Raw genomic sequence first — 27,271 nt, 5'->3', positions numbered from 1 at the left:
GATGCATATCTTCCGCTAATACAGCGGTTTCCATGGTAGCTGCTCTGCCCTTCTCCGCCGCGACTTATAGCCGCCCTTCTTCTCTGCGACTTATAGCCGCCGCTTATCTCCGCGACTTATAGCCGCCCTTCCTCTCCGCGACTTATAGCCGCTCTCCTCTGGGCTCAGGTGTGCCTCCCTTTTCAGACACCCTGCAGCTTGCCGCTCAACACTGAGCTCAGGTGCGCCTCCTTTCTTTTCGGGCATCCTGCGGCTCCTAGCCGCGCAACACTGAACTCAGGTGCGCCTCTTTTCGGACGCCCTGCGGCCGCTGCTTGACACTGAGCTCAGGTGCGCCTCCTTTCTTTTCGGGCATCCTGCGGCTCCTAGCCGCGCAACACTGAACTCAGGTGCGTCTCCTTTTCTTTTCAGGCCACCAACACTAATGCCCGCAGCTTCTCCGCCATTTGTTGCATCGCACTCGCGCAGGAACAGAGCAGAGAGAGAGAGCGTGTGTGTGTATGCATATGCGTTTATTCATTCCAGCATGCTCTTATATCCCAGCATGCTCTTACATACAATATGGTAAGCAATCACAATTGCTAATTAATTAATTAAACCCACACAGCCACAGCTGTAACCCATAGGGTAATTATCATCCTACACACCTGTATCCTATTTACAATTAGCTGGCCAATGAGAACAAGCCCAAGGCCAGTCCTTCACACACAACCCAGCATAATCAGTTCAGCATCTCACATTGTAATCCCACACACAGTGACCTAAAGAAGAGCTCTGTGTAAGCCTGTCCATCTCACTAACATGGGCCCTCTTCTTGCGCCATCATGAGGAAGAATTTTCTGGACAAATGCACCACAAAATCAATGATACACCTGAAGTAGATCGGTGATATTTTCATCCTCTGGACAAACAACCTAAACTCCCTCAGAGATTTCCACCACAACTTCAACAATCACCACCTGTCCATCAAATTCTCTCTAGAACACTCTCAAACCAGCATCAACATCCGGGACACTACAGTCAGTTTCAACAATGAAACCCTACAGACCACTATATACAAGATATCCATGGATCACCACACTTACCTTCACAGATTCAGTAACCCTTCCAAACCAGGGGTGGTGGAGTCTTCCCAAAAGTGGGGGAGACCAGGGCACCCCCACCCCTGCCCCTCCACTTCCGCCCAAGACCCTGCCCCTGACCAAGCCAGAGTCCATAGTGGGGCCGGGGTGCCCAGGCCCCTCTAGCTGCCTGTGGGGGAGGGCTCCCCACAGCTGTTCGTGCAGCTCTTATCCTGATACAGTTCCAGCCGGGGGACAGGGCCTCGAAGCTGCAGCCCAGCCATGATAAGAGCCTTCCAGCAGTTGTGGGGAGCTACGGACCCTCCATCTGCCCAGGGCTGGGAACCTAAGGGGCAGGAACATGGCTGGGGACTGCTCTTGGGCCCCCCACCACGGGCAGGTGGAGGGTCTGCCGCTTTCCACAGCTGCTCGTACTCCCCGGCTGGGCTACACTTCTGGCCTATCCGGGGTATGGGGCTTCAGAGAGAAGAGGGGGGGGGAGCATGGTGAAAAGTGGACACTCAACCAGAGAAGTAGATCGCATCGTGGAACAGGTCACCCAAATACCCGGGAGAACCTGCTTCAATACGAAAAAAACCAACCCTCTGACCGCAGAACCCTAGCATATTATTTACTGTCAGAGCATGAGGCTTTAGCTTTGGATGGAATGAACAGTCTATTATGGGTATAACCTATATTGGTGGTAATGATTTGAGACTGTTCATTTAAATCTTTGTCAGAGCACAGGATGGGCACCTGATGGTTGGGGCAATATCTTTTATCGTGTAAATCAAAGGAAAATGGAGTAAATGATGTGTTGTTAACAGGGGCGGCTCCAGGCACCAGCGCAGCAAGCGCGTGCCTGGGACAGCAAGCTGCAGGGGGGCAGCCTGTGAGGTCCGCCGGTCCCACAGTTTTGGCAGTAATTCGGCGGTGGGTATGCTGAAGACGTGGGACCGGTGGACCTCCCGCAGAACCGCTGCCGAATCCGCATGACCGGGGCAGACCTCCAGCAGAAACGCCACCAAAGGCTGCCTGACTGCCGTGCTTGGGGCGGCAAAAAACATAGAGCCGCCCCTGGTTGTTAACCACCAACATGCAAAGCCCTATTCACAATCTTTGGAACTTTCTTTTTCCTTAAATACAAGAGATTATTAAATATCTAAACAGATAAATGACTCTCATTTAATCTGTGCCTAGAATTAGTGATACGCTTCTTTGACTAACTCCTTTTTCTTTTTAACCAGGAATTAAATAATTCAAAATCAGAGCTCGTGAGTCTTTATAATGAGCTCCAGAATCTCCGAGGTGCGGCAGAAGAAAGAGATTTCCTTAATGTAACCCATGAGAAATTACAGCAAGAAAATACTTTATTGGAAACAAAGGTGAGGATTTAGTGAGATCAGTAGTCTTTCAGTGTTCCATTGACTAACACTTACAAAATCTGACAATTTGCACTTCAAAAAGGGACAGGACATTACATGGATAACAAGAATATTCAGTTACTGTAGTTAATGCCAACAAATTTGGGAAGAGAGATTAAATTTTATGCTTTAGGATTTAAGCCAATCTCTAACTCCTGGGGATTAGCAGGTGTTTTACACCTTCCTCTGAAGCATCTGAGTCTGGCCCCTGTGAAAGAGAGGAGACTGGGTTAGCTGGACGATGGGTCTGATCCAGTCTGGCAGTTCCTGTGTTCCTAAGCACCTTTATGTTCTCTGAGTCCTTCATCTTCAACTCCTTCTCCCACTATTAGCTTTGCATCTTCTTGCATGGTCTCAAGTGCTCGCTCTGTTATTGCCCAATGTAATTTCATTAGCTCACAGTGAAACTGTAAAGCTTCTATCTCTGTGAGAGACCTTCCTAGTGAACTAAATTTCAATTTTACCATCATTTGTTGATTTTCCCTTGGGGAAATTGAAACAAAATATTTTGCTGCAAGCCCAGTTGACCCAAATTTGAAACATTTCAATTTGTCAAACTGAATCAGAATGTTTTGTTTCAGGTCAGTTCAGCACTAATCTGTGTCCATTTGCCCTGCTGCAGTACCTCATGAGAGTTGTAGTTTGCATGCCTCAATCCCTTATTCTCCTCTGTGGACGGGGTTCCCTGGCTGGACTACATCTCCTATGATGCACCATTGTAATAAGACTCCTGTGGTGCACCAACGTATCCAGAGCCTGGATTGGTTAATGCTCTGGGAATGCTGGGATGTCCATCTGTTTTCTTTGTGCATTTGGGATGACTGTAGTTAGGAAAGAGGTGGCAATCATGCTCAGGGGATTGGCCGGGAGACAGATATTATTCTGTGGTGTGTTGCAGTCTGTTAGATAGTGTGTGGATCAGCAGATGTTTTATTACTTTACTTTGTATTTTAAAGTTTGTAATATACCTAGAGCTGTAGATGAGCAATAAGGGTACAAATCCAAATGTGATTTTATGGGAGAGCTTCCCTTGCTCACTGATTTCCCGTACACGGTATTGCGAAATATTGAAGAACTATTGGGCATTAGGGTAATTTAGACTTTATATTGCAGATTTACAGGTTTTCTTTAGCTGGAGTCACTAGACCAGGGATCTCAAACTCAAATCACCATGAGGGCCACATGAGGACTAGTACATTGGCCCGAGGGCCGCATCACTGAAACTTTTTCATACAACGATACAAAAGTATAGTCAAAAATTTAAAAAATGAAGAGTAATATAGTATGTTAGTAAAAGTCAATGTATTAACTTTTTAAAAACTATAATGCAAAGAGGGGTTTTAATAAAATATAAACATCTGTAACTATTCCTTATGTGGTCAGTAACACTGATGATGATCTACACCAGGGGTCTCAAACATGGCCCGCGGGCCATTTCCCTCTGCACTGCATAACCCTTTCCACCCCCCCAGTCACAGCCCAAAGTCGAGAGGGAAACTGAGGCTCACCTAGGAATTATAAAAAGGTTACAGAAAATTTCCAATTCGGCACAGACACTGTCCAGTATTCCAATGGAGAGACCCCTGGGCAACAGGGGGGAACCTCTGGGTGTCCAACACCCCTAACAGAGAGACCTCTGGGCGATGGGGGGGGACCCCTGTGTGCCCAGCACCCCTAACAGAGAGACCCCTGGGTGATGGGGGGACCCCTGGGTGACCAGCATCCCTAACAGAGAGACTCCTGGGCAATGGGGGATGGTGCCCAGTGCCCCTAACTAACAATCTATCACAGGGGTCTCAAACACGTGGCCCCACCCCTTCCCCGCCCCCATTCCAACCCCTTCCCCAAAGTCCTTGCCCCCATTCTGCCCCGTCCCTGCCCCTATTCCAACCCCTTCCCCAAATCTCCGCCTCTTCTCCGCTCTTCCCCCCTCCCTCCTGGAAAGTTCTAAACTCTGCCAAACAGCTGGTTGGCAGCGGGAAGTGCTGGGAGGTAGGTAGAGGAGTGGGGATGCGGCGCGCTGGAGTGGGAGGGGAGAAGGGGAGCTTGATTGCCGGTGGAGTTGGTGCCTATGGCGGCCCGCAGGCCACACAGTAGCGTAGCTAGCAGGGTTCAGTGGAAGCAGCTGCTTCCCTCCCGCCGTGGCCTGTCAATGCGACCCGCCCACAGCCAGGCTCCGCCAGCAGCCCTGGGCAGGGCAGCGCCCCCCGGGCTGAGCGGGCGAGCCGGGCTGCAGCTCGCTCGGACTGCGCCTGGTGGGGCTCGCTGCCTTCTTCCCCCACCCCCCAAGGGGTAGGGCCAGCGCTGAGCCTGGGCTGGTGCTGCACGCGGCGAGCCGCTCCCAGGCTCTCCCGGTCCCGGGGGCAGCTCCAGCCCCCTCTGCACAGAGAGCCCCGGGGACTCCAGCCCACTCCCATCCCCAGTAACCCCTCCCCAAACTCCATACCCCGTGTACCCCTCCCATGTACCCCATGCCCCTGCCTTTCCCTCCCCTTCACCTCCCCTCGTACCTCCGTCCTCTGCCAGCCTCCCTGTACAGCCATGGGGCTGGGGGTGGCGTGGCTGGGGGGCACAGCATGGCCGCAGTGTGGCCGGAGGAGCCAGCCAAGGGGGGGAGGGGGCACGGCGTGGCTGGAGGAGCTGGGGGGCGTGGCCGGAGGAGGAGCCAAGAGGGGCGCCTTTTTTATGTTTGCTTGCTCCCCCTGCTATTAGAACCTGGCTACGCCACTGAGGCCACATGTTTGAGACCCCTGCACTAGATTTTCTTATACCCCATGGAAGATTTCCATGAGACCATAGAAAATCAGTCTTATGACATTTACAATTCTGACTTTGCAGGTCTCGAAGCTCTCACAGGAATGTGAACAGTTAAACCAGCTTGTAATGAAACAGAAAATAGATGAAAACTTTACAAGTGAAACGACATATGAAGAGCTTATGACTAAAGCAAGAATATTGGAAGAACAGATCCAAATCCTGGGAGGGGAGAGAGAGCAATTATGGTAAATCTTAATCGCACCCTCTGTGTTTTCTTCATTTTATCTTCAGTGACTAACCTAGAAATGTTCAGTTTTTTGAAAATCTTAGCACTTATTCTTGTAAAGTGCATGAATGAGACATGAGCAGATGCCTCTTTTTCTCCTATGCCAGTTCAAATATTCAACTGGCTTGTACTGCAGGCTTTTGCTGAGCCCGAGTCTTCTCTGTCACACTAGTGTAAATCTGGAGTAACTGATTGATTTTAGTGTAGTTACTCCAGATTCACACCTGGGTAAATGAGAGATTGCTCTGGCCCTTTTGGAACACTTTTATTTCGGTTCTCTTCTCAGCTTATGCAAACTTGCTTTGAAATTGGTTGTAATTCACACCTTTTTGTAGGAAGTACAAGTTCTGCGTGTGGACCCTCTGAAACAGAAATAAGAGTCTCCATGCACAGACCTGCACCAACATAACTAAAGGAGTGAATTGAGTCAGATTTAGTTTTTCCAGTGCAAGTCTCTGGGTGAAAGTCACCCTATGTAGAACTATTAGCACAAGGCCTGTGAGCCGCTTAAGAGCTTCAGTGGTGCCTAGGCGTATTGCTGATCTTTTACAATGGTGAATTTCACCCATCGTGAGTAATTTGACTGAAGGTTTTTTTACTATTTTTACCTCAAGTACCAAGCTATTAGAGAGCAACAAGAAAACCAAGGAGTTAGAAAAGGAGGTGAAGGGGAGCAATGAAGAAAAACAACTGTTATTGGAAGAAAATGCCCAGCTAAGACAAGACATACTGGCTACAAGGGAAGAATTTCACAGCAAGATAGAAGAGGCTGTAAGCATTAAATCTGAGACGCGCCAAGAGAACCAGCCTCTCAAACCCCAGAGCTCTGAATGTAACACAGCATTAAACATGAGCATTAAACAGGTATGAGAGCCTCTTACAGTAAGTGCCACTCCTCCATTTCGAGTGGCTTAACCAGTGTAGGGGCATAAGCTGGATAAAAAGTGGACTTGAACAGTGAAATAGTATTTATCAGCCAACAAGCCATTGCAACGTCATTGCATGCTGTGGAGAACTGATTAATTTACCTGGATAAAATATATACACCTCTACCCCGATATAATGCGACCCGATATAACATGAATTCAGATATAACACGGTAAAGCAGTGCTCCGGGAAGGCGGGGCTGCACACTCTGGTGGATCAAAGCAAGTTCAATATAACGCAATTTCACCTATAACGCTGTAAGATATTTTGGCTCCCGAGGACAGCGTTATATCGAGGTAGAGGTGTGTATAAAAAACCAAGTGATTAACCAATTTTACTTTCCCATCTTCCCATATGAACCTTCATAGATTAATAAATTTAAAGCTAGAAGGAACCATTATGATCATCTGGTCTGGCCCCACTTACCCCAGGACATAGACAATAATTTCTACATTAAACCATAACTCTTGTTTGAGCTAGAGCATATCGTTTATGCTTTAAACACTTCAAGTGATGGAGAATCTACTTCATCCCTAGGTAAATTGTTCCAGTGGTTAGTAACCCTGACTGTTAAAAGTTTGTGTCTTTTCTCTTGTCTAAATTTGTCTAGCTTCAGCTTTCAAACATTGGATATTGTTATGCATTTTTCTGGTAGATTAAAGAGCCATCTGCTATCAGAAATCTTTTCCTCATATAGGTGTTTATAGGTAGTGATCGAGTCATCGCTTAACCTTCTCTTGGATAAATTCACTAGAACAAGCTTCTTTAGTTTCTCACTATTAAGGCACGTTTTTCAGATCTCAAATTATTCCTGTAGCTCTTCTCTGAACCCATCTTAAATTTACAAAAGCCTTTTTGAGGTGGGGACACAGAATGGGACACAGCATCCAGTAATAATCTCTGTGACGGGTTGGACCCCTCTGCCCCCCGCATCCGGGATGCCACCTGATGTGCTGGGGTTTCACTAAGCCTGCCTGCTCTACTAGCCTGGGCTCCCACTCCCTGCTTTGCTGAATCAGGCTCTCCGGCCTCTGGCAGCGCGCGCACAGGTAGGGATGCACCAGCTGTAGAATCATACAGAGTCTGCTGGCAGCTCTCTATGAGAAGACTCAGCTAGGAAATTGTCCAGCACTCAAGTGCGCACCCCCTCTGGGGAGTAAACCCAAAACAATATTGTCTTGTGCTGTATAGAAAAGTCTGCACAGCTCAAGCTCATGAAAATTCACCCTCTGCCTCATTGTGGAAAGAGATATGCCCAGCTTCTTGCCCCCCACCCCAGATATGAATTGCACAAACTGGGTTATGTTGTAAACAAGAAATAAGTTTATTGACTATAAAAGGTAAATGTGAAGTGATTATAAGGGACAGCAAGCAGAACAAAGCAGATTACTGAGCAAATGAAACAAAACACACATACCAAGCTTAAGGTCTTAAAGAGACTAGTAATGTCACAGCAACATCCCAGGACACCTCTTAGGAAGGAGAGAGATGAGTATCTTCAAAGTCTTATTGTTTCTTCCTAATGGCCCATCAAGGCTGATGGCCTGTTGTCTAGTGGGTGTTTCCCAAGTAGACACACAGCTGTAATTATTACATATATTCTTATATGTAATATTCCTAACTTTAGATACAGAAATGATACAGGCATACAAATTGGATATTCACATTCAGTAAATTATAACTTTTCCAACAATACCTTACAAGACCCATCTTGCATAAAATATATCTGTTATGCCATATCCATATCATAAGCATATTTCCATAAAGAATACGGGGTGTAACGTCACAGTCTCACTAATGCAGTACACAGAAGTAATACCCTTCTCCTACTTGATATTCCCCTGCTTTTGAATCTGAGGATTGTGTTCACCCTTTTAGCTGCAGCATCACAGTGGGAGCTCATGTTCAGTTGGTTTTTGCTACGACCTCAAAGTCATTTTCAGAGTCAAGTATCAGAGGGGTAGCCGTGTTAGTCTGGTTCTGTAGAAGCAGCAAAGAATCCTGTGGCACCTTATAGACTAACAGACGTTTTGCAGCATGAGCTTTCGTGGGTGAATACCCACTTCTTCGGATGAAAGCCACTACTTGCATCCGAAGAAGTGGGTATTCACCCACGAAAGCTCATGCTGCAAAACGTCTGTTAGTCTATAAGGTGCCACAGGATTCTTTGCTGCATTTTCAGAGTCATGACTTTCCAGGGTACAGTCTTATAAGTGTGACCTACATTCTTTGTTCTTTAATGTATAACCTTGCATTAGTTTGTATTCAAATGCATGTTGTTCAAATGAGTCCACCTTACCAAGCAGTCCAGGTCTGTCAGTATAACGGATCTGTTGACTGGCATTAATTATGCTACCATCTTTTAATTCTTTTCTGATTGCATCCCATATCAGTCTTTCCATTATTTTGACAAGGATTGGTGCCAGGCTAACTGGCCGTTAGTTACCCAGGTCATCCTATTTATCCTTTTCAAATATTGGCACAATGTTAGCTTTTTTTCAGTCTCTGGAACTCCCCCTCACCCCCGTGACAAGATTTGTTAAAAATCAACATTAATGGTTCAGAATGCTCCTTGCTGAATTCCTTTAATATACAGTCTTGCAGATTTAAAAATATTTAATAGTTTCTGTTTAACATCCTCCCTTGTTACTGATGGAATAGCAAGTATTTCATTATCACTATAAGATGTGAATACATCATCCTCCTTCTTTCTGAATACAGAACAGGAAGTCAGACTAGATTATCACAGTTGTCCCTTCTGGCCTTGGAATCTATGAGCAGAAATATTTATTGAACACTTTGGCATTTTCTGCATCATGGTTGATAATTTTACCATCCTTGTCTGGTATCGGACCTATACCTTTGCAAGAATTTTGTTTATGCTTGAAATATTTAAAGAATCCCTTCTTATTTTTCTGAATTTGACTGGCCACAGAATTTTCATTGATACCTTTTGCTTCCCTTATCAGTTGTCTGCATTTCTTAACTGTTGATTAGTACTCATTGATAGCAGCTTCCCTGTTTTTACATTTGCTGTGTATTAGTTTTTAAATTTTTTATTGCTGCCTTCACCTACCCTTTTAATCAAGACATTTTTTTCAACCAAGAATCCTTCTTTCGTGCTAATTTTTCCCCTCCTCACATGCCTCTGTTTCCTTATTAATGCAGTATTTGTCTGGAGAGAGACTCCTGCAGCAGCATCAGGAGGAAATGCAACAATTGCGACAGGATTTCCACAGAGTTCAGAATTTGTGCAGCTCAGCTGAGAAAGAGCTGAGATATGAAAGGGAGAAAAACTTGGACTTAAAGAAGCATAATATCTTGCTCCAGCAAGAAAGCACCAAGGTACGTGCACGGTGTGTGCCACAGCATTAAAAGAGCCACCAGGGTACATACACCATGTGTGCTATAGTACCCATGAGTCCCAGGGGCGTTTTTACCAGTTTGGGGACATGTGGGAGTTTCATTCCCAGCTCTTTCAGAGACAAAAGATGAGATGCAAGTTTTGCTCAGTTTCTCGTGGTTCAGATTCTCATGAATGCAAAGGCCCTTTACACTGCATTGGCAGTAACTTAAAATGGTAGTAAATTATTAGGGCCTCTTTTCCACTGCCAGAGTGGCATCAAGTTGCCTTAACATAAAGGAGACAGAATTTAGCCCAAAGTCTGTAGCATCCCAATTAGCGTCCAGCCTGTATCATCTGAGGAAGTCCCAAATGAGGAGGACTGGTAGGTGGTCAGTAATTACTTCTGAGCTGGAGAGTGATAGAGGAGTTGGTGGCCTGCACCAGATCCAGCTCTGTAATAGATGTAGCTTTACCTCTTCCATGTGCTATTCAAACACTCACTGATTCATCCTCGCAACTCCCCTGGGAGGAAGTTACGTAGCTATTATCTCCACTTGTCAGATGGGGAACTTGAGGCAGAGAGGTTAAGTCTCAGGCCACGGAGAAGTAAAGGTCAGCCCTGGAACTAGAAGTTGGGATTTCTTCTTTGAGAATTGCCATCTTAGAGCCACATTCATGGGATCCCAGTGCAGGAGTCCTGGAAACATGTGAAAATCAGTGACTGTCCCAATAGAGCTGTAGAGCTGAATCTTGTGAACATAGGGAGGTGCTTTTGAAAATCTCGCCCTAGACTTACACGTTTGCATTCCTCCACCTGGATGTCGGCTCTAACGACTGTTGCATTAATTGAAATATCTTCCTGAGTCCAGTATTTCTTCATTGATTTTTTCAAGGACATTTTTTAAAGCATACAAAAACCCCACTCTCCTGATGACCCTGGGAGCAGCTGGCATTGGTGCTGACTCAGCACAAAACATTCTGCGTTTATCTTTTACTATATTGGATTTTCTAGTAACCCTGCCTTCCTTTTTCCCATCAGTCCATTTTGCTTGAAGCACATGGAAGTCAGTGCTCAATTTTGTACTTTTCTTTCTTTGTCAAACTCAGGTCAAAGCTGAACTGAGACAAGTCCAGTTGAAGTTAACCGACTCAACCAAAATGTGCTCCTCTCTCACAGTGCAATGGGAGCACAGTCAGCAGAAGGTCAAAGAACTTGAACTAGAGCTGCTGAAGCACTCCCAGAGTAGTAAACTGCAGAGCAGTCTGCAGGAGAAACTTGCACTGGAGAAATCTAGGGCTACTGATGCAGAGAAAAAGGTAAATATACAACCTGCCTTGCATTAGTATCAAATCTGCATTCATCAGTTGTTGTCTGCAGAAGCTTAGACTAAAAAGCATGCACTGGTAGCTAATGTCTTAGTACTCAGATACACAGTTTGCTAGTTTTTGGTCACTTGCGAGGTTTTCGGAAGTATTTGAAATGCATTTTAATTATTACGAGGAACACAATGAATATGTTAATATGCAAATCTGAACATCATCTTTGAAATCTTATTTCTGAAATTCAGAATATTTTCCCATTGTTTCCTTGTACTCCTGCACCTGCCATTCTGTCTGTACCCACTTGGTAACTCTTGTCCGCTACTTAGGTTGTAGGCCCTTTGGGGCAGGGACTGTCTTCTTGTTCTGTGTTTGTACAGTGCCTAGCACACTGGGGTGCTGGTCCATGATTGGGGTTCCTAGATGCTCCAGCAATATTAATAACAACTAATAAAGTGATCTCTGAGTTGGATTAGAAATACAGGGTCTAATCCAAAGCCCATTGAAATCAGTGGAAAGGCTCCTCTTGGCTTTAGTTAGCTTTGGATCAGATCCATACAGAGATGTGGATAAACTCAAGCAGAGGCAAGCAAATCTCTCCTACCTCCCCCCTTTGATTTGAATACTATTCTATAAACATTCCATCCAAAAAACTATGCAGACGTTGCAGACTAAGGCCCAATCCTGCAGTTCATCTCATTCAGGTGCAGCCATGTGTCTAGCTAGAATCCTATAGAAGTAAGTGGGACTGTATATGGTTGCTGAGCTCTGTCCACATGGGTCTATTTCAGTGGTTCCCAAACTGGGGTTTGCAAAATGTTACAGGGGGTTCTCAGGAAAAAATTCCCTAATGGCGGACAGAGTTGTCCCTAGGACCCGGGCAGCACAGGGCCAGCAGCCCGGAGCCCCTGGACTTCCAAGAGCTAAGCATATCAAAGCAAGCATATCTATAACACTGAGGAGATTTAAACTTCAAGACTCCCTATAAGAAATGGAAAGGATGGTGGATATTTTTTGCTGGTTTTAAAATTAAATAGGCAGCTAGTATTGTTTTTTAAATTATTATGAAGAACAAGTTTAAGCTTTGTTGTAACGTGCGTTGTTTGCCTGGACTGCTCAAGATCTGAATGCTTGTGTAGGAGGAACTCTTTGAGTTGGCTTCTTAAATACCTTCATGCTGTTCTTGATGAAAACATAGGAGCCTTGTCTTATAACAGACTTATTCAAAGTGATACAAGCTATGAAAGTGAGATCTTGGAAGAGTGTTGCCATTTTCATAATGTAATAAAAATACTGTAATGATAAATAATAATTAATAATAAATAGTGTGTAATAATCATGTCATAAAAACAAATTTTATATTTCCAAGATCACTGCTCTTATAATTTATACTCAGGTAAAGGAGAAAATCCCTGGAAATATACATTTTTAGGAGGGGGTTCGCGAGACTTGACATTTTAGTGAAAGGGGTTCACAGGTTGTTAAAGTTTGGGAACCACTGGTCTATTTGCAGGATCTAGTCTGTAAGCACTCAGTAGTGGCAAATAATAATAAAGTTAGGTTGCATAGATAGCCTTAACTCTGCCCTGAAGTGCATATGGATTATGGTACCAAGCCTGATTCCTCACTGTGTAGTTACATCAATTTTGTGCTTTACACCAATGTAAATGAGAGGAAAATCAGGGCTACCCTCAAAAATGCAGTCTAGTATCTCGCACTGATTCACTGGAGCAGTCAGTTAATCCGGTGTTCTATCTGCTTTGGGTTGCTGGAAGAGTGCAAAGCATATTTATGAATCTCACCTAGTATTTTGTTTCCAACCTGGGGAGCCCTGCCTCATTCACTGCTTCCATTCACTGAATTTTTCACTATGCAACCAAATTGCAGCTGGAGCAAGTTTTGAAAAAAAATGAGATTGTTTTTTATAATGGAGAAAGTGGATTTTTTTACTTTCCATATACACAAAAATAAACTGGTTTTGCTGAAAATTCTCCTCCTCCCTCACTTTCCAAAAATAAAAATGCCCCCCCTCCCCTCAATATTTTGGAAGAGACCCCACCTGGAAAATCTCAGCCTGAAAAATTAAAAATTCAGAAAGCTTTGACTATCTGAAAATAGGGGTTTAAGAAGGAAATGCTGCGGACCCTTGTCTCTCTGGTCATTGCTAGCTTTTCTGCACGGCTGCCTTTCAGGGTTAGCATTCCTGGCAGGGACACTGGTCTGTCTCTGGTACGGTTTACAGTGTCCATTGCACAGCACCATCTACCCCAGGGGTCTCAACCACGTGGCCCGCGGGGCTATTTCCTGTGGCCTGCCAAGTGTCCCCCCAGCCTACCGCCAGGCCAGGGGTGGGCAAACTACAGCTGCAGGATTGCCCCCCTCGAGCCCTGCACCGCTCCCTGAAGCAGCTGGCATCATGTCCCTGCGGCCGGGGCTGGAGGTGGGGAAAGCAGACGGCTCCCTCCGTGTGTTGCTCTGGCTTCCAGGCACACCCCCCTTTAGCTCCCATTGGTCGGGAATGGGGAACTGCGGCCAATGGGAGCTTCAGGGGAGGTACCTGGAAGCGCGGCAAGCAGCGCGAGGAGCCCTGCGTCCCCCCTCCCCCAGGGGCTACAGGGACATGGTTCCAGCTACTTCGCAGAGCGGAGCCGGGGCCAGAGCCGGCAACCTGTCCTGGCCCCGTGTGTGCCGCTGCCACCCCAGACCCCAAAGCCCTCCTGCACCCTGCACCCCAACTCCCTGCCCTGAGCCCCCTACTGCACCCCACACCTCCACCCCATGCCCTGAGCCCCCTGCTGCATCCCACACCCCTTCTGCACCCCAATCCCCTGCCCTGAGCCCCCTGCCTGCACTCCAACCCCCTGTTGCACCCCAACTCTCTGCCCCGAGCCCCCTGCTGCATCCCACACCTCTTTTGCACCCTGAGCCCCCTACCTGCACCCCAACCCCCTGCTGCACCTCAACTCCCTGCCCTGAGCCCCCTCCACACCCCTCATGCACCCTCTGGGGGCAGTGAGGGGGCGGAGTTGGGGTGGGGACTTCAGGGAAGGGGTTGGAATGGGGGCAGGGAAGGGATGGGAGGAGGCGGGGCCTCATGGAAGGTGTGGAGTGGGGGTAGGGCTGGGGGCAGCGAGGGGTGTGTGTGTCAGTGATGCAGCCCTCGGGCCAATGAACTAGCCCTCATGTGGCCCTCATGGTCATTTGAATTTGAGACCTTGTTCTACCCTATGGCATGAGAGAGACATACTCAGATGTCACGGGAGCCCTGTTGTAATCTTTGGACGTCCTGCTTTACTAATTTTCTGGGATGGGCCCTAGCTGTGTGGCACTGGCTTTCCTCCTCACCTTCGTGAGATCTATTATTTTCTCCTCTTGTGGGTGTGTTACTCTCTCTTTACTCCTCACTCATTTCCTTCCACTTTCTCCATTTCTTTTCTCTTTACTGTGATCTATTCTTTTTTCCATGTTTTCAGTCTCATCCCACTCTCTGTTCTTTTCTCCTCTCATTCCCAAGCCCCTCTAGCCCTATCGCTGCTTATTTCTAATCTCTCTCTCCTCCCACCCTAGCTCAGCCCCCCCACCCACTCCCCCTAGTCATCCAGCCTACTGCCCACCGATAGTGACTGTGAGCCACCCTCGCCCACAGTTACCCATGTACCGTGACATAGAATGGTGTGGGGAGCAGGGCCCAGAGACCCAAGGAAGTGCAGTACTTCGCACTTGTCCTTATTGAATTCCATCCTGTTTACTTCAGACCATTTCTCCAGTTTGTCCAGATCATTTTGAATTAGATTCCTGTCCTCCAAAGCACTTTCAACCCCTCCCAACTTGGTATTGTCACAAACTTTATAAGTGTGCTCTCTGTGCCATTTTCTAAATCTTTGATGAAGATAATGAACAGAACTGGACCCAGAACCAATCCCTGCGGGACCCCACTCGTTATACCCTTCCAGCATGACTGTGAACCACTGATAACCACTCTCTGGGTGCGGTTTCCAACCAGTTGTGCACCCACCTCCATCTAGGTTGTATTTCCCTAGTTTGTTTATGAGAAGGTCATGTGAGACAGTATCAAAAGCTTTACTAAAGTCAAGATATAGTACGTCTAATGGTATATGTTACCCTGTCAAAGAAAGCGATCAGGTTGGTTTGACATGATTTGTTGTTGACAAATCCATGCTGACTGTTACTTATCACCTTATTATCTTCTAGATGTTTGCAAATAGATTGCTTTATTATTTGCTCCATTATCTTTCCAGGTACTGAAGTTAAGATGACTGCTCTGTAATTTCCCAGGTTGTCCTTATTCCCTTTTTTTTAGATTGTCACTGTATTTGCTCGTTTCCAATCTTCCGGAATCTCTCCTGTCTTCCATGACTTTTCAAAGATAATCACTAATGGCTCAGATACCGCCTTAGTCAGCTCCTTGAGTATTCTAGGATGCATTTCATCAGGCCCTGGTGACTTGAAAACATCTAACTTGTCTAAGTAATTTTTAACTTGTTCTTTCCCTATTTTAGCCTCTGATCCTACCTCATTTTCACCGACATTAACTATGTTAGACGCCACCAACCTTCTTGGTGAAAACTGAGGCAAAGAAATCATTAAACACCTCTACCATTTCCACGTTTTTTCCTCCTTACTGAGTAATGGGCCTACCCTGTTCTTGGTCTGCCTCTTGTTTCTAATGTAGTCACTGTCTGTGCATTCCCTGTGCCTGCAGAGGTTCGCAGAAGCCATTCCTTCAGGCAGCAGAGGTAGCATTGCGGTACCACAAATTAGCCTGCAGCAGGGGTGGGAGAGGCTGGCCCTGCAGACTGTACCAGAGGCAGGTTCTGTTCTCCAGCAGCCCAGGCTGACTTGCAGTAGTCAGCTGTTATTGACAGCGTCCAGCCAAAACCTGTCATTTACTGTTTATCTAATTTGCAACCAATTTCCCCCAAGGTTTTGGAGCTACAGCAAAAACTGAAGGAGTCCCATCACCAGCTCCGCCTAACTGAGACCCACGTTTTGGGCAGGAAGCAAATGGAGGAGGAGTTAAAGGAGGCCCAAGAAAGGGAAACTCAGCTGCGGCGGCAGCTCCAGGAAGAGCAGCGGAAAAGGTGAAAGGAACTGGGGTTCTCATGTTGCTGAGGTGAGGGGGTGCTAGTCCCAGGATGCTGGCTGCTCCGGGAACATGCCGGCCTGCTGTTTACATGGTGCTCTGCCTGGCAGTGGAGTAGGGCTGCATTACTGCTTTAGCCTGAACAGGAAATGGGGATCCCTTCCCACCCAGAACTAAGGGCGTCCCACTGTCACCAGGCTGAGGTGATGGGCACTGTAGACAACCCTAGGGAGGGGGAGGGAGGTGCAGGGGAAAGCTTTTGTCATGGTCTCCCCTGCAGAAATCAAAACCCTGGAAAGGGAGCTCTGAGCAGTGCTCTTGGGGCTGTGCGACTTGTAGCACGGTGAGTGCTGCAAGCAAACTCAACCCAGGGCTGCAAAGGCCTAATCACAAGCAGCAAAAACCTCCGGATGTGGAGCAAATATCCAGCCTGCCAGTGTTCTGCCTGGAAGGCATTCCAGTCAGAGGGAACCTCAGCTCAGCAAAAAGCCTTCCTGCCCCAGAATGGGGTTTTAGCGTTATTATTTCTATATGTAATATGGCAGCACCTTCAGGACCCAAGCAAGATCAGAGCCCCGCTGGGCTGGGTGCTTTACAAATACAGGGCACAAGATGGTCCCTGCCCCAGAGAACATATAGTCTAAATAAACATGACAGACAAAGGTTGGGAGGGGGAACAGAGAGAGGAAGTGACTTGCCCAAGGTCATGCAGCAAGTCAGTGGGAGAGCTATTCCAGAACCCAGAGAATAAAACCCAGCTCTCCTGACTCCCAGTCCAGTGCACTGGCCACAAAACCACTCTGCTCCTGACTGGAGGAGTACGTGGATCTGGCAGAGAGGGTCTGTCAGGTCGATAACTCAACAAAAACCTCAATGTTTTAAATTCACCCAAAGCTGCCAGGGACGTTCCAGATTTCCACCAGAGGCTGTAGAACCCAGAGACCTCACTGCAAAAGCTAGGTCCATCTTGCTGCAGAGTATGCAGGGCCTTGGTTATAGCGTGCCCATCATCTTGGCATCTGGACTTCAGCTCCTAGAGCGAGTGAGCAGCAGGCCCTAGCAAGTGATCCAGCTGACTACAGCCTTTAAAGATAAGCTGGTGTTATGGACACATGCTAAGTTCCTTCCAAAGTGGTGACTGACAGGTCAGGTGTAAACTACAAATTTTTGTCAGTCTAGCTAAGTTAGTCAGGGTGTGAAGAAACCCCTGCTCAGCCAACATCGCAATGCCAGCAACCCCCCAGTACAGACACAGCTATGCCGAGACAAAAGTGCTTCTGTTGACATAGCTGATGGCATTCGGGGAAGAGGTTGAGCTACGCCAGCAGAAAAACTCCTTTGTTCGATATAAGCCAGGAGTAGGCAACCTATGGCACAGGTGCCAAAGGCGGCAACGCAAGCTGCTTTTCAGAGGCACTCACAGTGCCCAAGTCCTGGCCACCAATCTGGGGGGCTCTGCATTTTAATTTAATTTTAAATGAAGCTTCTTAAACATTTTAAAAATCATATTTACTTTACATACAACAATAGTTTAATTATATATTATAGACTTATAGAAAGAGACCTTCAAAAATGTTAAAATGTATTACTGACACGCAAAACCTTAAATTAGAGTGAATAAATGAAGACTCAGCACACCACTTCTGAAAGATTGCCGACCCCTGGTATAAGTTGTGTCTACACTAGGGGGCTTTGCCAGTATTAGCTATACAGCAAAGCAAAGGCCACAGAGTTCCACCTTAATCATCCTGTGGATTTTATTTGTCCCATCCTGGCAAAGCCATGGTCCACAGACTTGCTGTGAATAACACCTTCGGCTTTTCTCTGGGCTAAGCCTTTTGAAAGTGCTCCCAGCTTTGTGTGTCATTGGACACTAAGAGTCGGTCACTTTCAGCATTACCAAATTCCAGGGTTCTCCCTCACCCTTCAACACAACATGTGTTCTGATGTGATTCATTAACTGCATTACTGAAAGGAGTAACAAAGACTATTGATGAAGGGCAGACAGTGGATGGAGTTTACCTGGAATCCATTATAGCTACCACACTGGCAGATGATGGACAGGATAAAATATGTAGGCATCAGGGCCAAGAGTAGAAGAGGCTGTTTGAACCCCCAGTCTGGCCCTGAATAGAAACGTAACAGTGTATTTCATTTCTCAAATTGGGAAAGGGGCAGGAAGGGTCCAGACAAGTATAGTCAATAGCATTAAATCTTCACTGGAAGGAGAGACAAGTTTGAGTCCCATAAGTAGGGTCCTACCAAATTCACTGCCATGAAAAACGTGTCACGGACTGTGAAATCTGGTCTCCCCCCATGAAATCTGGTCTTTTGTGCACTTTTACTATATACTATACAAATTTCACAGGGGAGACCAGTGTTTCTCAGATTGGGGGTCCTGACCCAAAAGGGAGTTGCAAGGGGGTTGCAAGGTTATTTTAGGGGGGTTGCAGTATTGCCACTGTTACTTCTGCTCTGCCTTCAAGCTGGATAGCCGGAGAGTGGTGGCTGCTGACTGAGGGCCCAGCTCTGAAGGCAGCACCCTGCCAGCAGGAGAGCAGAAGTAAGGGTGGCAATACCATACCATGTCACCCTTACTTCTGCGCTGCTGCCTTCAGAGCTGGGATCCTGGCCAGCAACCGTCGCTCTCCAGCTGCCCAGCTCTGAAGGCAGCGTCACTGCCAGCAGCAGTGCAGAAGTAAGGATAGCAGTACCGCAACCCCCCATACAATAACCTTGTGACACCCCCACCCCCCCGACTCCTTTTTGGGTCAAGACCCCTATATTTATAACGCCATAAAATTTGAGATTTAAATAGCTGAAATCATTACATTTATTGGTTTTTTTAAATCCTATGACCATGAAATTGACCAAAATGGACTGTGAATTTGGTAGGCCCCTACCCACAAGGCTGAGCAGCAGAGCAGGGCACAGTATAAGAACCTAGAGAGATGGTAGCTAATGTTATCTGTATGTCTGTCTGAACATATTGTTAAGTGAAATGAGAAATAGCATCAGATGTAAGGTCTGCATTTATAACCAGTACGAACATAGCAGGGGTCACTGGCCAAGGGCGTAGTGTGCTGAGATCATAGAGACGTGTGGATAAGTTAAGGAGGTGGGACCTGGGCTCTAGTCTTGGAAAACGCATGTGTGAATATTCAGCAAGTTAGATGGGACTTGGTGCTGATTGGAATGGCCACAGCAGGGACAGCCATAGTGTGCCAGGCTGCATAGATAATACAGTGCATTTCACATCAACAGAGATGATTAGGGCTGTGGAAATATGTAGAGAGTTTTTTGTGAACTCCTAGAGCCTGAGTCGTTCCTTCAAGGACAAGAGGGAGGGATAGCTCAGTGGTTTGAGCATTGGCCTATTAAACCCAGGGTTGTGAGTTCAATCCTTGAGGGGGCCATTTAGGGATTTGTGGATTGGTCCTGCTTTGAGCTGGGGGTTGGACTAGATGATCTCTTGAGGTCATTTCCAACCCTAATAATCTATGATACTAAGAGGACGCAACCCATAGGGGCAGCTGGATCAGGAGAATCATTTACCCTGGAGGGAAGCCAGGACTGTCGGGGATTCTGCCTCACTGCCATGCCATGTTTTCAGGAAGTTCCTGGATCAGCATGCAGAGGAGCTGCTGCAGCACCTCCGTAGCTTTGCGCGCTGGGAAGTACTCTGTGTGAACTCCACTGCAGAGGCTGCCTGGCAGTGGTGCTGATCTCACCCACTCCCCAGCCACTGCTCTTGGTGGACTTTCTGCCACTAGGGTCCTGTAACCACAGACTGAATTAGGCCCATAATTCCCCACTCCAGCAACCTTCAACAGCACCTGCCTTCCCCACTGCCCCCAACCCCAGCATTCACCCGGGCATTCAATACCAACGGGGCAACACATTGGCTGGGTGATCAGCAATGAAAGAGTTAACAATGTCAACTTCTAAATGATGGTCAGTTGGCCTCAGCATTAACTCCCCCTGAGACTGAATGGGGCACATCCCACTACAGTCCCTGTCCCTGTGCAAACTCAGGCAGACATTGCTGCATCAGTCACTGCTGGAAGCTTCCCGTACGGACGTAACCACCTAGGTTATGCTGCACTGTTCTGAAGCGGGGGAGGGGTTCTATGACATGTTTGCTTTGGGGTACAGAACAATGGGTAAGGTTAACAAGGTCATTCTGGTCCTGGAGATATTGGTGGTTTCAGGGGGACTCCCTGTACTGATAATGGTGCATACGGCTAGAACCGGAATGAACTTTGGAAGTGCACCTCCTGCAGCGGCTGGGTATGACCTTCACCTGCTCTCGGGTGAGGATTGACTCCGCGCTTGTCTACACTGGGGAATAGTTACTCCGCATTGGTTAATCCATTTTGGAAGCAGAATAAGAGCAACTCCACAGGGAGCTACTATGGAGAAGCTATTGCACTTTACATTCCCTAGCTTATTTCACAACTAACTTTCCCATGTAGACAAGTTCTAAAATAAGTCTTTCTTTTCCCCATCACAAGGTCTCAGACTCCAGGAATGGCAAAATGTGTAGTGGGCACAACGCAAAGATATGCACGTAGCATTGGTGACGCTTCCTGGGGTTACCCAAGGTTGGGAGGCACCTCACTCCCCTTTGTCCTTGCCATGGGGAAGGCCCGTCTTTGTCTGCCGGGTTCAGCTTCGCAACTCCATCAGCCATGGGCAACACACGCCGTTCCCTTTGGGCCTTGCAGGTCCTGCTGTCTCTCTCCAGGTTAGCGATAGGCACACTCCAACCCCTGAGTCCTCCAAGCATCTCCCTGATGTGTCCAGTGCTGGTCCACTGGACCCTCACAATATTCGCAGATTGGCTGCTTCCAAAGAAACAATATACTCTAGCTCAGGCCTGCACAACATACGGCCCGCGGTATGGGGATTCTAAATCACGGCCTCACTGTGCGGCCCGCGAGGGGATTCTAAATCCCCCACAAACGGCGCTCTGCGGGCACCCCAGAGCCCTTTGAATCCCGGCCGCAACTGGGAGTCAGAGGGCTCTGGGCTGCCCGCAGCCGCACCTCCGATCACCACTCCGCTTAACACACGGCACTTGCACATGTACAGAGTGAACTAAGGTCTATGTTTATTTAACAGAGATATTCAAGTAGTTGCAAGTGGAAGAATGGAAACAAATGGTTACATATAAAATAAAATCCTAGCACACATGCTACGGCCTAGACTTAATTTACTAGATACTCTTCTGTCTAACCAAGTATTTCTCAGCAGCACTTTTCAGACGGGTGGCCTGTGACCCTCCTTTCATGAGACAGACACACTGTCCCCTTGCCTCTGAGGTGACGGATTCCATGTGTTTCTTTGGCCCCCAAGATATACCAATCCCATCCTTCGTCTTTATTCATAAACGGCTCACCCCCTGCTGTTGGTTTCATTTTGTAGACTTGCTCTCTTGTAGATTTCTCAATCTCTTCTTTTGCCCATGGCTCAGTATGCAAATAGGCACAAAGTGAGGCATAAAACAGAACACACCAATCATCGCATAGGGAGAGAGGTCTCTGTTATCTCCTGCCTGGAAGGAACCAGGGCCGGCTCCAGACCCCAGCACGCCAAGCGCGTGCTTGGGGCGGCGTGCCGCAGGAGGGCGGCAGGCGGCTCTGGTGGACCTCCTGCAGACGTGCCTGCGGAGGATCCGCTGGTCCCGCGGCTTCGGTGGAGCATCCGCAGGCGTGCCTGCGGGAGGTCCACCGGAGCCGTGGGACCAGTGGACCCTCCGCAGGCATGTCTGCAGGAGGTCCACCAGAGTCGCGGGACCGGCGACCGCCAGAGCGCCCCCTGCGGCGTGCCGCCCTGCTTGGGGCGGCGCAATTCCTAGAGCCGCCCCTGGAAGGAACATTTCCAAGGTATATCACCTCCCTTAAGAGTAGGGCTGTCAAGCGATTAAATAAATCGTGATTAATCACACGATTAATCGCACTGTTAAACAATATTAGAATACCATTTATTTAAATATTTTTGGATGTTTTTCTACATTTTCTAATATATTGATTTCATTTAGAACATAGAATACAAAGTGTACAGTTCTCACTTTATATTTATTTTTATTACAAATATTTGCACTTTAAAAAACAAAATAAATAGTATTTTTCAGTTCCCCTATTACAAGTACTGTAGTGCAATCTCTTTATCATGAAAATTGAACTTATAGGAGATAATGCTGCCAGCTTCCTGTTTACAATGACACCTGAAGGTCAGAAAAGGCATTTGCATGGCACTGTTGTAGCCAGCATCGAAGATATTTATGTGCCAGATGCACTAAAGATTCATATGTCCCTTCATGCTTCAACTATCATTCCAGAGAACATGTGTCCATGCTGATGACGGGTTCTGCTCCATAACGATCCAAAGCAGTGCAGACTGACGCATGTTCATTTTCATCATCTGAGTCAGATGCCACCAGTAGAAGGTTGATTTTCTTTTTTGGTGGTTCAGTTTCTGTAGTTTCTGCATTAGAGTGTTGCTCTTTTAAGACTTCTGAAAGCATGCTCCACACCTCGCGCCTCTCTAATTTTGGAAGGCACTTCAGATTCTTAAACCTTGGGTCGAGTGCTATAGCTATCTTTCGAAATCTCAAATTGGTACCTTCTTTGCATTTTGTCAAATCTGCAGTGAAAGTGTTCTTAAAAAGAACAACATGTGCTGAGTCATCATCCAAGACTGCTATAACCATGAAATATATGGCAGAATGCTGGTAAAACAGCAGAAGACATACAGTTCTTCTCCAAGGAGTTCAGTCACACATTTAATTAACGCATTATTTTTTTAACAAGCGTCATCAGCACAGAAACATGTCCTCTGGAATGGTGAAGCATGAAGGGGCATATGAATGTTTAGCACATCTGGCACGTAAATACCTTGCAATGCTGGCTACAAAAGTGCCATGTGAATGCCTTTTTCTCACTTTCAGGTGACACTGTAAATAAGAAGTGGGCAGCATTATCTCCCATAAATGTAAACAAACTTGGATGATTTATTAGAGGATTGGTCCTGCTTTGAGCAGGAGGTTAGACTAGATGACCTCCTGAGGTCCCTTCCAACCCTGATATTCTATGATTCTATGATTGTTTGTCTTAGCAATTGACTGAACAAGAAGTAGGACTGAGTAGACTTGTAGGCTCTAAAGTTTTACATTGTTTTGTTTTTGAGTGCAGTTATTTAATAAAAAATCTACATTTGCAAGTTGCACTTTCACAGTAAAGAGATTGCACTACAGTACTTGTATGAGGGGAATTGAAAAATACTATTTTTTATCATTTTTACAGTGCAAACATTTGTAATAAAAATAATAATAAAAAGTGAGCATGTACACTTTGTATTCTATGTTGTAATTGAAATCAATATATTTGAAAATGTAGAAAAACATCCAAAAATATTTAATAAATTTCCATTGCCATTCTATTATTAACAGTGCAATTAAAGCTGCTATTAATCACAGTTAATATGTTTAATCACCATTAATTTTTTTAAATCAATTATGTGAGTTAACTGCGATTAATTGATAGCCCTACTTAAGAGCATCATTTTCAGGATAGGTACATAAATCCTTAAATATTATCCGTACATACATTTCATACTGATTATGATGACCAGTGGGCTACTGGCTCTCAGTAGAGATCTCACATGCCAGCCTTCAATGAACTGTTATGCAAATATCTGACCCAGGGGATCCCTGTAAAACCCTATGACTTCCTGTGCCCTTTGCCAGTTGGCATCAATGGGTCCCTAGGTCACAGTATTCTTAGCTCATTTCATTTCATTGTCTTTCTGATTCACAGGTCTAATGACTAATGATCTTCAGAGGGGGCTTTGCATTAGTAACTGGCCTTGTCTACACCCAAAAGTTGTACCTCTGTAACTATACCAATGTAGTTAAAAGGGTACAACTCCCCCAGTGTGGATGCAGTTATACCAGAATAAAGGTGCTTATACCAGTAAAGCTTATTCCCATGTGGAAAGGAGAATAAACTATGCTGGTATAAGGCACCTTTATACCAGTATAACTGGGTTAATACTAGAGGTTGTATTGATATAACTATTTATACTGATACAAAATCTCTGTGGGGTCCAGGCCCAGAGTAACTTGAAACCCTGTCAACTTCTTATCAGTGGTTGTCCATTGTTGCCTCATTGCCATGACATGCTTTTAGGAAGCTCCTGGATCAGCATGCAGAGGAGCTGCAGCAACAGCTCAGACACTCACATGAGACTGAGACTTTGCTGGCCAAGACTCAGGCTGAGCTGCAGGTCAGGTTTCAGCAGCAGGAGGCACAACTGCATATATTAGAGGATGAAAAAAAAACAGCATCAGATGAGGTAAGTTACACATGGCTGCTCTGGGGTTGGCTGTTTGGGAAGGGGACAGGTTGGTGGCATAAATGATGCTGCTGTTCTAATGACTAACTTCAATACAGACCATCAAGCTAAGAGTCAGTACTTCCCTGTCAGCTGATAATGGTGCTGTGGAGAATGTAGAAGTGTTTGTGGCATTATGAAAGATATGTGTGACTCCGTATCTGCACACACTTTGTATTGCTACCCACTGGGTGTGAAGGAGTTAGTTTCTCCTCTGGGACAGGCGGATAAGGGATGGGGATGTTGGTGCCACATGGGCTTGCCTGGGTTGGTATGAATGAACTATCAAGAACTGTCCCCATACGGATGAATTTGCCTTGGGAGATACAATGGAGGACCAAAGACTGGACATTAACTTTCAACGGCTGAGAGCTGTAGGAAGCAGGACGTGTGAACATGGCACGGCTGCAGCTGGGGACAAGAGGCTTGGTATGAGCTGACTGTGGTAGAAGATTGCAGCTGCCCAGGGTAGAGGGGAAAGAAACAGAGAGAGATGAAATCCAGGAGGCTTTGGACAGCAGGGGCAGGTAATTCTGCCAGCATGGGCTCTCAGTGAAGTTTTCCTTTTCCACACTAACCTAAGGACCCTTTCATACCGTGCTCTAGTAGTAAATGTTGGTTTGTTCTGAATAGTTTGTCCTGCTTTGCTATGAATCCCTGCTGGTTGTCTTGCTCCCCAGTGAAGTCTCTACCAGGAGTCAACGCTCATTTGGACCCACTAAAGAGCCACAGTGAGAACAGAGACGCTGGGGCCAGAGGGCTCAGTCTTGGAGCAGTGGAGTTGCAGGGCCCGTGCCCAGAAATTGATAACACAGGGTCAAATCCTGAGAGGTTCCGAGCTCCTGCAGCTCCCACTGATTTCAACAGGGATTCCAGGTGTTCAGCATCTCTTAGGGGCCTGGATTAGAATATGAGTGATGTGAAAACAGAGGGAGCTCTCTGTGCTCCCCTCCACAACACCATCCCACCCACCCGGTTAAGGCCTGGTCTACACTTAAAAATTAGCTCCACCTGGCTGCATCACTCAGGGCTGTAAAAAAGTCATGCCCTGAGCACTGTAGTGAGACTGACCTAACCCCTGGTGTAGACGCGGGTAGGCAAATGGAAGAGTGCTTCCATTAACCTAGCTATTGCCTCCTGTAATAGCATCCACAGAAAACCCCCTTCCGTTGGTGTAGGAAGCATCTACACTGCAACGCTGCAGCTGTGCCACTGTATCATAGACAAGGCCTAAAGCTTACTGTGAATAGAGCTCCGTGGGAGGGTTGGGTGGGGGCAGGAGGATGGAACAGGAGAAGGCAGCCCCTTTCCTTTCAGAGCATGGGGCCTTTTGCACAGCAATCCGGGTAGGAGACAATACACCTGGGAGCGGTGTCCCTTCACTCTGTGTCCCTGCCAGGGAGATCCACATTCTTCCAACTTAGCTAGGAAGAGGCAGACTTCTCCTGTGGCCATAGCAAAGGCAGTTTCATTGGAGTGGCAAGAGCAGGATAGCCTAGATATGATTGTTCCTTTGTCTGGTTACTGGGCAAAAAGGAGGCTTTATGACAGAGAAGCTGTTGAGCCCAGAGCTGGGAGTGCAAGGATTGAAAGGACGTTTTCAGTCCCTACATTTTTTTTTTAAGAGAAATTCTAAAACATGCATCTGTTTTTCAGCATCTCCATTGTCAAAAAACCAATCAGAACCTTTCAGAGCAGCTGTCGCTGTTGCAGCAGGAGAAGGAAATCCTCCACGAGGAATATGATCGTCTCCTGAAGCAGCTCGATATCTACGTCAGGTAATGACCAAAGCAGCAGGGGCCACGGGGGAATGAGGTGGCACTGCATCTGCTCTTTGTGTCCCTGTTGTGACAGTGGAGTGGCTTATAGTGTGAACTTTGGTCTCCCATGTAAAATACAGTCAGCACTGAGAGATCTGCTTTCAGTTGACATCTTCAAAGAGAATCAGGTGGAGTAAATGTCCCACTTCTGCAGCTACTTCATTCTGTGTTCTTCCATTCAGGAGCTGAAGGTGGTGCAGGGCACAGGCACCATGTAAGCAGGTGGGGTCTGTAGACATGCGGACTCACCCCTGCGACCCCTCTTGCTGGTGACTTCCGGGAATTAGCTCATTCCAACTCCGGAGCGCCCTCTGCAGGCTGGTGATCTGCCTGTCCTCTGACCCCCGTGTCCCTCCCGGACCCAGTGCCCTTGTACCTGGGGTGCTGCTTCTGAGCAGTAATCCCTTTCTCTTTGGGTCTCCCCGTCCCAGGGGAACCCCCACCCACTATCCCCACCTCACCTCAGTATATGGCTACTGCCAGCCATTGTCTAGCCCCACGCCTTGGGGCAGACTGCAGTATCAGCCTGCTCATCACTGGCAAGGAGGGTTTGGACCTGCTGCCTTGGCCTACCCCTGGGCTGCCCTCTGCAACCCCCAGTACCCCTGGGCCTTATGCTAGGCCACAGCCTGGGGCTTTCCAGGCTGGAGCGCCCCAGCTCCTCTGCCTTTCCCCAGCCCTGCTTCACTCAGGTACCCTGTCTCTAGCTCCCTGCAGCCAGGCCCTTCTCCCTCTACAGGCAGAGGGAGACTCTTGAGCTCCTGGCTCCCAGCCTCTTTATACAGGCCAGCTGTGGCCTGGTTGGGGCGTGTCCCAGCTGCAGCCACTT

The 27,271-nt window shown here is 47.0% G+C and overlaps 1 protein-coding gene across 7 annotated transcripts in view; it reads left to right on the top strand.

The window, feature by feature from the left end:
- The window catches only part of CCDC30 (coiled-coil domain containing 30), a 147,423-nt gene that overhangs the window by 105,824 nt on the left and 14,328 nt on the right, over positions 1–27,271 (top strand). For all 7 annotated transcript variants that reach the window (XM_044996252.1, XM_044996253.1, XM_044996251.1 and 4 more), the window contains 8 exons: positions 2,309–2,446; positions 5,324–5,487; positions 6,143–6,392; positions 9,624–9,800; positions 10,909–11,118; positions 16,066–16,223; positions 24,418–24,583; positions 26,279–26,400. In XM_044996252.1, the coding sequence (XP_044852187.1) occupies positions 2,309–2,446; positions 5,324–5,487; positions 6,143–6,392; positions 9,624–9,800; positions 10,909–11,118; positions 16,066–16,223; positions 24,418–24,583; positions 26,279–26,400 (1,385 nt within the window). The remainder of the gene's footprint in view (positions 1–2,308; positions 2,447–5,323; positions 5,488–6,142; positions 6,393–9,623; positions 9,801–10,908; positions 11,119–16,065; positions 16,224–24,417; positions 24,584–26,278; positions 26,401–27,271) is intronic.

The sequence above is a fragment of the Mauremys mutica genome, chromosome 21 (genome assembly GCF_020497125.1).
Source record: "Mauremys mutica isolate MM-2020 ecotype Southern chromosome 21, ASM2049712v1, whole genome shotgun sequence".
NCBI classification, from domain to species: Eukaryota; Metazoa; Chordata; order Testudines; family Geoemydidae; genus Mauremys; species Mauremys mutica.
The sequence above is the reverse complement of the archived record's forward strand: the minus strand, read 5'-3'. Positions and strand labels throughout refer to the sequence as shown.